General features: G+C 45.7%; 1 protein-coding gene across 1 annotated transcript in view; it reads right to left on the bottom strand.

Annotated features, from left to right (window-relative positions):
• Positions 1–13,911, bottom strand: part of NOTCH1 (notch receptor 1) — a 149,935-nt gene that overhangs the window by 36,275 nt on the left and 99,749 nt on the right. Inside the window, exons 17-18 of the mRNA XM_029610808.1 lie at positions 13,754–13,906; positions 52–280 (exon numbers count right to left, since the gene is read on the bottom strand). Of these exons, the coding sequence (XP_029466668.1) occupies positions 52–280; positions 13,754–13,906 (382 nt within the window). The remainder of the gene's footprint in view (positions 1–51; positions 281–13,753; positions 13,907–13,911) is intronic.

Raw genomic sequence — 13,911 nt, 5'->3', positions numbered from 1 at the left:
TTCTGTTTCTCTTTGCCCCTTTAGGGCTCAGTGATGAATTCATCATGTTACCTCTCGGTGCAGTCTGGAGTATTGTTTTCACAGTGGATACCACTAAACCCACAGGGGCAGGTGCATGTGTAACTGTTGACGCAGTCAGTGCAGTTGGCCCCATTCTTGCATGGGTTGCTGGCACACTCATCGATATCCTCCTCACACTTGGGACCCCGGAAGCCTGCAAGGCAGTTGCAGAAGAAGGTGTTGATGCCATCTGAGCAGGATCCACCATTGTGACAAGGGTCTAAAGGATGGAAATGACAAGTCAGGCCATAAAAATCGACTCATGTCAAAGGAGCAAAAAACTTCCTGAGCTACATGCAGAATATCTGACATGGTATATTCCACATCAGAGCAATAAACCCTCCATTGTTGCTACTGAGATTAACAAAATAACCAGAGAGAAGAAATTACCCCATTTCTATTTTTAGTTATTTATTGTAAGCCTCATTGTTCTTTTTTATTTGGATTTGTGGATAATCAAGGATGAATTAAAGCAAGTTTGCTTACTGTAATTGGGATTCTCCAAAGACAGCAGGATGAATTAGCCATGATACACGGGTGACATCAGACAGCACCAAATGGACTCCTCTTTCTAGCTCAGTAAAGTTTATTATTGAGTATATGCAGGAGTTCTTGCATATGTGCTGCCTTATGAGCCCCTTCAGTTGATTGTAGAGCTTTGCTCTAGCTAGGTAGTCAACTTTCCAGGGAGGAGGACAAGTATTGCTTATTCATTCTGCTGTCTATGGAGAACCCTGTTTATAGTAAGCAAACTTACGTTCTCTGTTAACAAGCAGGACTGTATTAGCCATGATAAATGGGGATCCCAAGTTGAGGGTTGTGCTGCAAAGCACTTACTAAAAAGCAACCCGGCAACCCAGAAAAAGTGGATTACTGTAGGAAAAGGCTGTGCAAAACTGCTTGCCCAAAGTCACTGTTGCTTCTGGAGAGATTGTCTAGACAGTAACTTAACATGAAGGTGTGAACTGAAGGCCAGCTTTGCAGATGTCTTCAATGGACATGACTCTTAGGTGAGCCATGGTTTTCACTTGATGAACCTTGACAGAATCTGATCTGGAGGCCAGCCAGAGCACAGCAATGTGTGATACAGCCTGCTAGCCAGTTAGACAATGTGTGCTTGGCAACGGCTATTCCCAGTCCATTAGGATCACAAAAGAAAAAAAAAATTGAGAAGCCTGATATGGTTGAGTTGAGTTTTGTAGTCCAGTGAATGGAGGGCCTTCTCCCTTTTGTGTGCATGAGGTCTTGGTAAAAAACATGGGTAAAACAATGGCTTGATTCAGATGAAAAGCTAAAACTACTTTTGGCAGAAACTTGGGGTGATTGCGGAGCACCACCCTATTGTGGAAAAACTGCAAGTATGGAGAGTAATGAACGAAGGCTTGCAGTTCACTCTTCTAGCCAAAATGACCACTTTCCGGGTAAGAAACTTTAAGGACGCTAACGGTTCATAAGATGGCTTCATCAGATAAGAACATAAGAAATTGCCATGCTGGGTCAGACCAAGGGTCCATCAAGCCCAGCATCCTGTTTCCAACAGAGGCCAAACCAGGCCACAAGAACCTGGCAATTACCCAAACACTAAGAAGATCCCATGACATTAAGATCCCAAGACACCAGTGGCTTGGCAATACATCACAAACCTTTCATGAATTTTGAAACCAGAGGATGTATGATGATCAGTTTACCATCCATTTGAGTGTAGAAATGGTGCACCTTGACCGATTATGTACTAAGGCCTGATGAGGAGAGAGAGAATAATTATTGGAGTAGGTCCTTTACCATATAGGCAAACTGATTCAGGGAGCCTGCCTGACACAGATGAAACACTTCCATAATGCACTGAGCTACATCATGTCGTGAATTTGTGTAGCTTCGGGTGCCACACTCGATTTTTATTAAATTTTGTATCTGCTGATCTTCAATTTTTTATATTTGTTAGATCGGATGGTCAGCTAAATTTTTATGGTGCTGATAAAGGAATGAACACCAGAGGAGGAGAAAATAAAAGGCTCTGAAAAAGATGGCAGAGGATCTCATGGCACAGTCCAGCTGTGAAACAGCAGAGATATTATCCGGGAGGTCTCAGTGGCTCTAATTGCTGTAATGGACAGTAAGCTAGACAAAATAAATTCTTGTATGATAGCACTTGACGATAAGTTCTCCAATTTTGCTAAACACTTTTCTGGCCTGGAGACTGGGGTGGCGGATACAGGTGCTGAAAAAGCAAGTAGGCTGGCTGGAGACAGTAGTGCAGGCCGCACATGAAAAATTAGATTTGGAAAATCAGAGCCGCAGGAATACACTCAAGGTGCTCAAGGTGGCCAAGAGCATTCCAAAGTTTTAGCTGTCTGAGCTCTTTCATACTTGGCTATAAAGGAGCTGGATTTGGACATGTGGGAACCAAAAATCTGTTTTGAACTGGTACACCACATGGGGGCCAAATGAGTGAGTGGAGGCAGACCGAGGCTGAACATGGCTCGTGTGTTGAATTTCCATAATAAAATCTTACTGCTTCAAGCTTGTAGGCAGAAATCAGAGAAGGTATATGAAGGCAGGCAAGTTCTGATCTCCAATGGCTATTCTGCAAAGGTGGTGGCACAGCAGCAAGCCATGACACCTCTGGTCAGGATCTGATCTCACTGTAGTAAGCACTGGACTAAGGTTTAAAGGCAGAATGCTCAATCCAATGGGAGGAATGCTTTTTCCTCCACAGAATCTATCCATACCCTGATAAACTTGATTATTTGTGTTGGAACAAGGTTCAACTTGGCAAAATTGATTATGAATCCCAGTGATTGAAGGAGGTAGATCATCTTCTGCAGGGAGTTCAACAACCTACTCGGGAAGGCCCAATCACTAGCCACGTGTCCAGATAAAAAAAGACAAATCCCCTGGCGACGAAGGTGAGCTGGTACTATTGCAAGGCATTTCATGAAGACCCATAGGGCCACCAAGAGTCCAAAGGGAAGAAACTTGTACTGGTAGTGAGAGGAATCCATCAAGAATCTGAGGTATTTCCACTGAGACTGATGGATGGATATGTGAGCATATACATCTTTCAGATCCAGTCTCCCACTTGAATGAAGGACAGGATGGTGTGGAAAGCAGTTAATTTTGAACTTCCCCCATAATAAGCTCTTGTTCAGCTTTCATAAATCCAGGATGTCTCAATCCCCTTGATTTCTTGAAATAAAGAAATAAGGGGAGTAGAATCCCTTGTCAAGGACTTCGGGAAAGATAGGTTCTATTGCCTGCTGACTGAGAAGTGACTCCAGTTTGAGAGAGAGCTGGGTCAAGTGAGACACATTCAGATTGAAAGCTACAAATTGGTGCAGTGCCAGAGGATGGGAGAAGTGCAAACAATAACCAGACTCCACAATTCTGAGGACCCAATTGTCCTTGCTGATTTTCCACTACTCTTCCAAGAACAGATGTATCCTCCCCCCTACTGGAAGAGTCTCAGCCTAAGGGTCGAGTCTTGACAAAAACTAGGCCCAGGTTTAGACTGGACCTGTGTGTCTTTGACTGGCACCTTTTCTGCGGATGTCGGTGCTGGAAGCTGCTGTGCAGGTGGTGTGTGATAATGTTGATATTAGGGGAAGGTGCATTTCTGGAAGAAGGCACATTTAAAAAGCAAAGTAAGGACATCAAGAGGAAGACTATTGCTTGGCTCCCACCAACAGGGACTGAATAGCAGCATGTTGCTCTTTGATCTGGGCTGTTTCCCTAAACTTGTTCCCCAAACAGAGGATGTCAGCCAGCTTGTCATGGACATCCTCACATAAGCTGCTGGCTCTTAAATGGGCCATCTGGCATGCTCCAGTGGCTGCTGCAGAAGATCTTGCTGTGGTGTGGAATAACTAAGATGTCGTCATTCACACTCTTCTACATCCAGAAGAATCCACCGATAAGCCTTTTTGCTCCCCATCAAGAGGCTCTATCAGCGGCTTCAGCTTGTTGATGCACCTGTGTAAGTATTGTACCACACAGCATTGATGGGCTGCAATGTGGGTGTTGAACATCAAGCTCTGAAAGACCCTTTTACCAAACCGTCCAGCACCTAAGATTCTTACCCAGAGAGAAATTGGAAAAGAATCTAGATTTTTTTAGTCCATTTTAGCACTGATTCCATTACTACTGACTGGTATGGTAGTTGGACTACTCAAAATCCTGCAGTCTGCTGTACTCTGTATTTCAGGTCCAATTTTCTAGCTACTGGGAGACAGCAGGCTGGACTCTGCCACATTCTTCTTTATAAATCACACAGAATTGAATAAATCGTGATCACTTCAGGCTTGGAAGGCATTTCTAGAATCCATAAGAGGCCAAATACTTCAGTGCAGGGATCTTTGTCCTTATGGACATTGATTCATATTACTTTGTCTAGCTTGTCAAAGAATTTAGAGTAGTAGAGAAGAATATTCCAGCAGATCAGGTAAAGGGTCTGAGAGGATCAACATAGACTCTTCCTCTGAATCATGAGGTGAAGGAACACTAACCCAAGACCCCAATGAGGATTAAGGTGATCAAGATGGGAACCTTGGTCTTCTCAGAGGGGAATACTTCCAGGGCATGTTCCAGACAGTGGTGTCTTGTGCTCCCTCCTCAGACTGAGTAGATTCCTCCTCAGAGAGGAATGATTGAGAGCTAGATCCCACAATTGGAAGCTCCCGATGGGAGCTCCAGAGGCATGGATGTGAAGAGGGAAACCCTCTTAAGGGAACAAATTTGACATTCTGGACAGAAGAGGTTGAAGGATGCCCTCCTTGTCACTTGCTACCCCCAAGGTAAAGAAAGTCTTCACCAATTGAGCCACCTGGTCTATGGATTGTTGTGTCCTCTGACCTGAAGTTGGGAAAGACATCCTCTGATATCAAAATAGGGTCATCCTCTTCTGAAGCTGGTACCAGACTCCAAGAGAGGCCCCCATCTGGGTTAACAGCACTTGTGGAGCTTAAGAGACCAGATGCATAACGGAATATATTAGGTCTAGAGTCTCTAAATACAGTCCATGATTGAGAAGTTAGGAAGGAGATAAGATTGCCAAAGTTGAGCGAGATAAGTGCAATGATTTGCCTCCAGGGTCCCCCACCAAAATATTTTCTAGCCTCACATTCCCCATTGAGACCAGGACTGATGCGCCAAATGCGCTGGGGTGCAGAGCATTAAATGCACAGGGGGTCAGTGCTGTTTTCCTCCATGGTGAGACTGCACCTTGAATACTGTGTGCAATTCTGGACATCACATCTCAAAAAAAGATATAGTTGCACTGGAGAAAGTGCAGAGAAGGGCGACCAAAATGATAAGGGGCATGGAATAGCTGCCCTATGAGGAAAGGCTAAGGAAGTTAGGACTGTTCAGTTGGAGAAGAGATGACTGAGGAGGGATATATCAGAGGTCTACAAAATCATGAAAGGATTTGAAGAGGTTAATGTAAATCAGTTATTTACTCTCTCTGATAATAGAAGGACTAGGGAGCACTCCATTAAGTTAGAAAGTAGCTCATTCAAAACAAAATCGAAGAAAATTATTTTTCACTCAACGCATAGTTTGGATAAGTTCCTAGAGGAAAAATCTATAAACTGCTATTGATCAATAGGGAATAGTAGCTTGAGATCTAGTTAATATTTGGGTACTTGTGATTTGGATTGACTACGGTTGGAAACAGGATGCTGGGTTTGATGGACCCTTGGTCTGACCAACTATGGCAAATCTTATGTTCTTAACTCCTGCACATGCTCAGTGGTAAACTTTACTGATTTAGAGAGATTGGTCTGTTTGGTGCCATCACCCACATGTCATGGCTATTTCAGCCCTGCCTGTCAATGGAGAAAGGAAATGAAACTATCCTTAGCCATTGGACATTGAGCTGGTATTATCAAGTCTGGAATGTTGTGTAGCCAATCCAGAGGCTGTATGAGCTGAACATTTTGGGGTAGATATTCAAAAGCCATTTAGATGGCTAACTCACAAGTTATCCGCCTAAATGGCTTAAACAGCATATTGAACCTCTTATCCAGCTAAATTATAGCCGGATATGTTGTTATCTGACTATAATTTAGCCGGATTTGAAAGGGCAGTTTTGGGGGGCGTTCCGGAGAGGGGGTCCCGTAATCCAGCTAACTTTGCTAAATATCGGGTACATCTGGCTAAGTTAGCCGCATAATTTTGGACTTAACTGGATATATTAAAGAAAGAATATAGTCAGTTACGTTACTTTGCATTTAAAAAAAAAAAATGTAGTGGACTGTCCCCCGCCTCCCTCCCACCCGAGTTGCCAAGGCCCTACTGGTCCAAACTAGCCAACCCCCGAAAATGGCGCATTTAATCGTAGAAATAAATATTTGTGGCCGCGAGTCCCCCTCCCCTCCCCCACCCCCTGTGCCTACTTCCCCATAAACAAAAAAAAGAAAATCAATCCAGCGGCCAGCAGAGTCGTCCCCCGCCCCCCCACAACCCTTTCCCTACTCCCCACCCTGTACCTTTTGTTGCAATGGCAGAATCGTCCACAGAAGCGCTGGTCCCGGATCACGGTAGCAGACTGCTGCGATTCTGCCGGGAACCTTGAACAAAAGGTACGGGGTGGGAAAAAGGGAAAGGGCTGAGGGGTGTTGGGGGCTCTGGAGGCCGCCAGATTGAATTTTTTTTGTTTATGGGGAAGTAGGCACGTGGGGTAGGGGAAGGGGAGGGGGACTCCCGGTCTTAAATATTTTTATGATTAAATGAGCTGTTTTTGGGGGGGGGGGGGTGAGGGTGGCTAGTTTGGCCCCTTAGGGCCTTGGCAACTCGGGTGGGAGGGAGGCAGGGGACAGTCCGCTAATTTTTTTTTTTTTAAAATGCAAAGTAACCGGCTATAGGATAAACGTCCCGCTGAATATACTTGCTTAAAAAGTTATCCGGCTAACCATAGCTGGATAACTTTAAACATAGCCAGATATTCTTTTTGAATATCACCGGTTATATTCGGCTATAGTTAACTGTATAACTATGAACTCAACCGGATATTTTCAAAAAAGAATATATCTGGTTAAGATAATTGTCCACTAAACATCCTACTGAATATGAATCCCTTTATGTTTTAGAATTAAGCAGTAAGGCCTGACAGAGCTATGTGGTGGGTGTATATATTGGCATACTTTTTGTATGTCTCCAGTTTTGAGCTTGCAACCTCCCTAAGAAGGGCCAATATCCCACAACACAAGTTATTCCAGAAAGCCTTGCTGCATTAATGCAATTATATATTATGGTATTTTACTGCGATAAGTTGTTATAAGACATTTTAAATATATAAATAAAATATACTTAAAAAAAATCAATTAAAAATATTTTACAGTGTTTAGATTAGATTCATGTCTTTATGCTCATTCCAGCATGAGCTGGAAATCTTCTGTGGCCATTCACAATGCAGGGATTCTTCTCACCATATTATAATGCAGCACACAGGGTGCCTCACCCAGCATTTCTCCAAAACTGATTACATATACCAAATGCCAACAGAAAGGGGGTCTTTTTTAAATTTCAAGTTAAAAAAAAAATAAGACAAAAATCTTGTAGAGCCAAAGTGTGTATTGCTAAGGCTCCCAATTGTGTCTGCAACAGATAAAGTGTTATAAGTGTTAAAGGAAATTGCACACAATGTCCCTGGGAAAGCAGAAACTCTTCACACTCTGTTCTCTAGCTCTTATTGTTAAAAGTTAGTTATGCATATAGACTGGCAAGGTTAACCTGACATTGTTAAAATTCTAAGTCAAAGAACCACACAATATGTACAGCCTTTTTTGGTGCCAATGATCTTGCGGATCTAAGGACAGACTCCAGTCTCAATGACAAATGTATTCAACACCTTGTAAGATATATATATTTTTTCAATGTATGCAATTCTCTCAATTTATTTTTGATCTAAAGGAAAATTGGTTGTTACTTGCTAATTTTCGTTCCCAAAGTACCCCAGATCAGTCCAGATAAGTGGTTTATGCATCCATACCAGCAGATGGAGGCAGAGAAGAAAATTTTGTTTGAGGGACTGTTACGTAACCGAGAGTTCCACCTGCAGTCCCTCAGTACTGACTTGTCCCCAAGCCAAGAAATCTACCTGAACAAACCCCAATAAACCTTGGGCGAACAGAGACTTAAAGCTGGAGCCCCCTGAAAACTAGGCCCCTATATCTTAACACAAAGCTCATACCAAACTATGTACACTTCTCATTAATCTGAATATATCACATATCAGTTCAGCAACATCCAGAAGCAAGAAATTTCTTTTGAAAGATGGGGACGGGTCTCTGGACTGATCTGAAGTACTTCAGGAATGAAAATTAGCAAGTAAGAACCAATTTTCCTTTCCTGTTCATACCCCAGATCAGTCCAGACAAGTGGGATGTACCCAAGCCCCTCTATTCTGGGCGGGAACTCGAAAAACCCACACGCAACGCAATTTCCCCAAAAGACACCTCCTCTGGCACCTGCACATCCAAGTGGTAATGTTTGGTAAAAGTGTGAAGAGAAGACCACATCACCGCCCAACAAATCTCCTGTGGAGAAAGCAATTAACACTTCACCCATGAGGTTGCCTGTGCACTAGTGGAGTGCGCTCTCAACCCCTACAGCACAGACCAGCCCTTACAGATGTAAGCCGAAGCTATCGTGTCTTTTAACCATCTTGCAATAGTGCCCTTGGAAGCCTTATTATTCTTTGTTCTACTGAACAGGACAAATAGAGAATCAGATCTCGGAAAGGCATTTGTCACCTTAAGATATCGCAAAAGAATTTGTTGCACATTCAATAAGTGAAGCTCCTGCGCCATAGAGCATCCGCTGACAAATTCAGAAAGGCCAGTAGCTCGATTACCTGGTAAAGATGAAAGAAGGAAACCACCTTAGGCAAAAAGGAAGGAACCATTCATAAAGAAACTCCCTCCTCCAAAAAGTGCAGGAAAGGGTCCCTACATTACAAGGCCTGGAGCTGAACAGAGCCACCAGGAAAACAACCTTCAGGGTTAAATCCTTTAAAGAAGACCTCCTAACCAGATCAAAGAGAGGACCACACACCACCCGAAGAACCATATTCAGATTCCAAGCTGGACAAATCTTCCGAACCGGAGGATGCAGATGTTTTGCCCCCTTGAGTAAACCAACCACGTTCGGATGAGACGCCAAAGGTCTCCCCTGAATCCTACAAAGGGACCCTAAGCCTGCCACCAGAACCCAAAGAGAATTATAGCCCAAACCCTTAGCTAAGCTGTTCTGCAAAAAAAGCCAGAATCTGCGGAACATCCACCTTTAAAGGTTGCATCTTCTTCTGCAAATACCATGCTTTGAACACTCTCCACACTCTGACATAAGCCAACAACTTGGAAGGCTTCCAAGCCTGAAGCAAAGTCGCAATAACAGGCTCCAAATAACCCTTTGAGTGGAGCAGTCACATCTCAAAAGCCAAGCTACTAGACAGATGCGATTCTCCTGGTCTGAAAATACGAGTCCCTGCCACAACAACCCTGACAGATGGGTCAAGTGAATGGACTGTCTAACGCGAGACAAAGAAGGTCCCCAAACCACAGCCAACACGGCCACTCGGGTGCCACTAGAATCACTCTGCCTGGATAAAGTTCGTTGCGCTGCAGCAACAAATGTGTCGGCCACGGTCGAACGAGAGCATCGATGCCCTCTGATCCGACCTCCCTTCTGCATCTGAAAAAGTGATCTCTTTTCCTGGAATCGTCATGAGGTCCACTGCTGGTTTGCCCCACCTGGCCTGAATCAAGGCGAAGGCCTCCGCCAACAACTCCCATTATCCCGGTTCAGACGCTGTCTGCTGAGGAAGTCCGCCTGCACGTTGTTCATTCCAGCCACATGGGAAGCAGCTATTCTTACCAGATGTTTCTCCACCCAAACAGTTCTTGCGCCTCCAGAGCTACTAGACGACTCTTTGTTCTGCCCTGATGATTGATGTACACCACTGTTGTATTGTCCAAGAACACTCGTACCGACTGCTCTAGCTGATTGATGGACCAGGTTGCCTCCTCTGATGACCACTGACACTGGGCCAATTTCTCTTAACAAATCACCCTCCAACCAGACAGGCTGGCATCCGTAGTCACCATCACCCAGTCGGGCACTTCCAAATCCATCCCTTTCTCCAGATTGTGTCAAGACAGCCACCAAGAGACTGGACTGGCATCCTCTGGCAACAGCAAAGGAAGCTAAAATTCCTCCGAAAGCGGATCTCAATAGGATAATAGAGTCCTCTGCAGAGGACTCACGTGAGCAAAAGCCCATGGAACCAATTCCAGCGTAGAAGCCTTGGAACCCAGGACCTGTAAATAATCCCAGACCTTGAGAACAGACAGACGCAGAAGCCAAAAGACCTGACTCTGCAACTTGACTACCCTCTCCGTAGTCAGAAACAGCTTCCCTATCCAGGTATCGAAGCGTGCACCCAGATATTCCAAACGACTGGGCCGGCTTCAAATGACTCTTTGCCAGATTTGTTAGCCAGCCCAATGAGTCCAGGAGGTGCAGTGGACCGACAATACTCCACTTCCAACTTCTCCCATACTAGCCAATCGTCCAGGTACGGGTGCACCAGGATACATTTCTTCCTGAGTGCCGCTGCCACTACCACCATCACCTTTGTGAACGTATGTGGTGCTGTCGCCAATCCAAAGGGAAGAGCCCAAAATTGGAAGTGCTTCCCCAAGACCATGACCTCAGGAACCTCTAGTGTTCAGCCCGAATGAGGATATGAAGATAGGCTTCCATCAAATCCAATGACGCCAGAAACTCCCCTTTGCGCACTGCCACTATCACAGTGCGCAACCCAGAGGGCAGCACTGACCTTCTGCAGATTAAGAAAAGGTCGAAAGGTCCCCTCCTTTTTGGGCACCACAAAGTACATAGAGTACCGAACCTGCCCCCTCTCCTGAGGAGGCACGGAACAATGGTGCACAGGAGCTGTACCCATTGCAAAGTATCCTGCACCACCTCTCGTTTGTACCGGGAGATGTAGAGGGAGACTATAAAGGCGTCCCTGAGTGGACGAGAAAATTCTAAGGTGTACCCATCTCTTACCACCTCCACAACCCACTGGTCCAAAGTAATCCTGGTCTACTCCTCGTAAAAGAGAGACAGCATCCCTCCAATAGCTGTCAGAGAGGAGTGGACCAGCCCACTTTTATTGACCCATTTTACTTCCGCTTCTCCCCTGGGGCCACCATCCCTCGGAGGTCTGCGTTGGGCTCGAAAGGACTGCTGTCTGCCTGAATTCTGTTTTTGCGCCGCAGGCCCAGGGATCCTGCCAGTGCAAAATCTTGCCTCTTGAAATCGAGCACACGGAGGGAAAGATTTCTTCGGGGTTTTACTGTCCTCTAGCAATATATTACCCTTCCCCCAACTGCTTCATGAGCTGCTCCAGAACCTCCCCAAAGAGCTGCTTGCCCTTGAAGAGGAGGTTAGACAGCTGGGCTTTAGACCACACATCCGTTGACCAATTTCATAGCCATAGGAGTCTCTGAGCCACAAGCGCAGATACCATCCTCCTGGCAGAAGTCCGGATCATGTCAGAAAGGCCAGCCACCACATAGGCCACTCCTGCTTCCAAGTGGGCAGCCTGAGCCGCCTCAGCAGTCGTCGACGACTGCTTATTGTGCACCTTCTGCAACCAGTACAAGCAGGCTCTCTGCATCAAGCTTCTGCACACTGCCACACGAAGGCTCAAACCTGAAACCTCAAACAGCCTCTTAAGTAGAATTTCAAGCTTCCGATCCTGGATATCCTTCATGATAGCCGAACCTGCCACTGGGATGGTCGTCTTCTTGGTAATCGCAGAAACTGCTGCATCCACCTTGGGAATCTTCCACAACTCTAGGGTCTGTTCCGAAAAGGGATATAACTTAGCCATAGCCCTGGCTACCTTAAAGCCCGCTTTGGAGAATTCCCACTCCTTATCCATCAACTTCTTCACCTTCTTAGGCAAAAGAAAGGCCTTAGGGGGCCCTCATTATCCGATTCTTCCTGAGACCTTAATCCCCAGCTTCTCCAGCATCTGGGGAATTAGTGGGCCCAGCTCATCCCTAAGGAACAAGCAGACTACCTGAGGATCATCACCTTCCGCGATTGGAACCTTGTCCGTATCCTGCACTGGATCCCTCAACGCAATAATAGGATTGTGGTCTGGATCCTGTATCGGGTCCACCGTCGGTATGGTATGGTTCTTGTCCAGATCCACCGGACCTCCTTGCATCTGATGTCTTCTTCCACCATGGACCGCTTGAGACCCAAGGCCCGCAGGATCCCTCCGGACTCTGCATGGCTCTGATCCCCAGGCTTTTTAGCTGCCTGGGAGTACCTGGATAAAGGCCTCTTGGTCCCTGCTCCCTTCCTGGCCAAATAGGCCTTATAGAGTAGAAGGACAAAATCCATTGAAAAACCTGGATCCGAAGAAGAAAGTTCTGGATCTCGTTCCCCTGCGCCTCTACCCTCCCCTGCCATCAGCAAGGTATTGTTCCATGGGAAACAGCGTGGGAGGGGAGTCCCAAGGCTCTGACTCCCAGCACGTTCAAACCAAATGGTCACAAGCTCCTTCACACCCCCCCCCACCCGGGGCCTTCAGAAACGCGGTCAAATCAAGGCACGCCCACCTTGAACCGCAGCAGTGGAAAACTTTCCCATTTAGCGCAGGAGGTGCCATGCCAGCGTAAACGGGCCTAAAAATAACCCCTCACTGCCAGCACTGTCTGCGGCGCTGTCCAGTGCTGATCAAGCACCTGGCCCCGACAAATGCAGCAATTTGGTCCCACTCACCTGGAACTTCCTCCCAGCAGTAAAACTGCCTAAGAGCCATTCCTTCCCTTTTCTCACTTTAATTTACTTTAGAAAAAAAAAAAAAAAAGGGACACACACCAAATAAGAACAAGAGAAATAAAATGAAATACTCTCCTACTTCTAGTGAAGGAGGCTGGGCACTGGAGGTGGCAGGGACCCAGAGGGGATGAGGGAACCAAAACCACCGGCTATCACCCTCCCTGAAGACTAGCACAGAGATCACCAAACTCCCCTCTCGCCCTGCTCTACCTGAGGGATGGCCCACGAAGGAACACCTCGGGGAGCCAAAATCTTCTCATTATTTTGTTTTCAATTTTATTTTATTTATTTATTTATTTATTTATTTATTTTTGAAACTTCACACTGCAGGTTTGCACCTCTTCCATCTGCTGGAGACAGAGAAATACTGAGGGACTGCAGGTGGCACTCTCAGTTATGTAGCAGTGCCTCAAAAGTTTTCTTCTCTGCCTCCATCTGCTGGTAGGGATGCATAAACTCACTTGTCTGGACTGATCTGGGGTACAAATAGGAATTCACGTTTTTGAAAGGCTGCTGTCCTACCTAGTCAGGCTTGAAGTGGTTTAATGGACGACTATCATGCTATCATTTGTTTTTCCCATAGCATAGATGTTACCTCCCACCCACCTACTATATGATGGTAAACTTGGAAGCTGAATTCTTGAAAATGGTGATGCAACTGCACCACCAAAACCATCCATTCTCCCCTCCTCCCTCAAACAATAGAGGGATCACCATTAACCATACAACTGTAAAATAATATAATGCCCGAATATTCTGACTGCACTATACAATCACAGAGATTTTCACATGCACATTAGTTCACACTGTGGGACGGCTGGGCTGCACTCACTTGGCTGGCAGTCGTTCACATCAGTTTCACAGTTGCGGCCTGTGTACCCAGGCATGCAGTTACACCTGTAGCTCCCTGCCGTGTTCACACATCCTGCACCATTGCGGCAGGGGCTTTTCACACACTCGTTCATATCTCTCTCGCATGTTTGTCCTGGT

Source organism: Rhinatrema bivittatum, chromosome 8, assembly GCF_901001135.1.
Source record: "Rhinatrema bivittatum chromosome 8, aRhiBiv1.1, whole genome shotgun sequence".
NCBI lineage: Eukaryota > Metazoa > Chordata > Amphibia > Gymnophiona > Rhinatrematidae > Rhinatrema > Rhinatrema bivittatum.
Note: the sequence above shows the minus strand (reverse complement) of the source record. Positions and strands in the feature narration are given on the sequence as shown.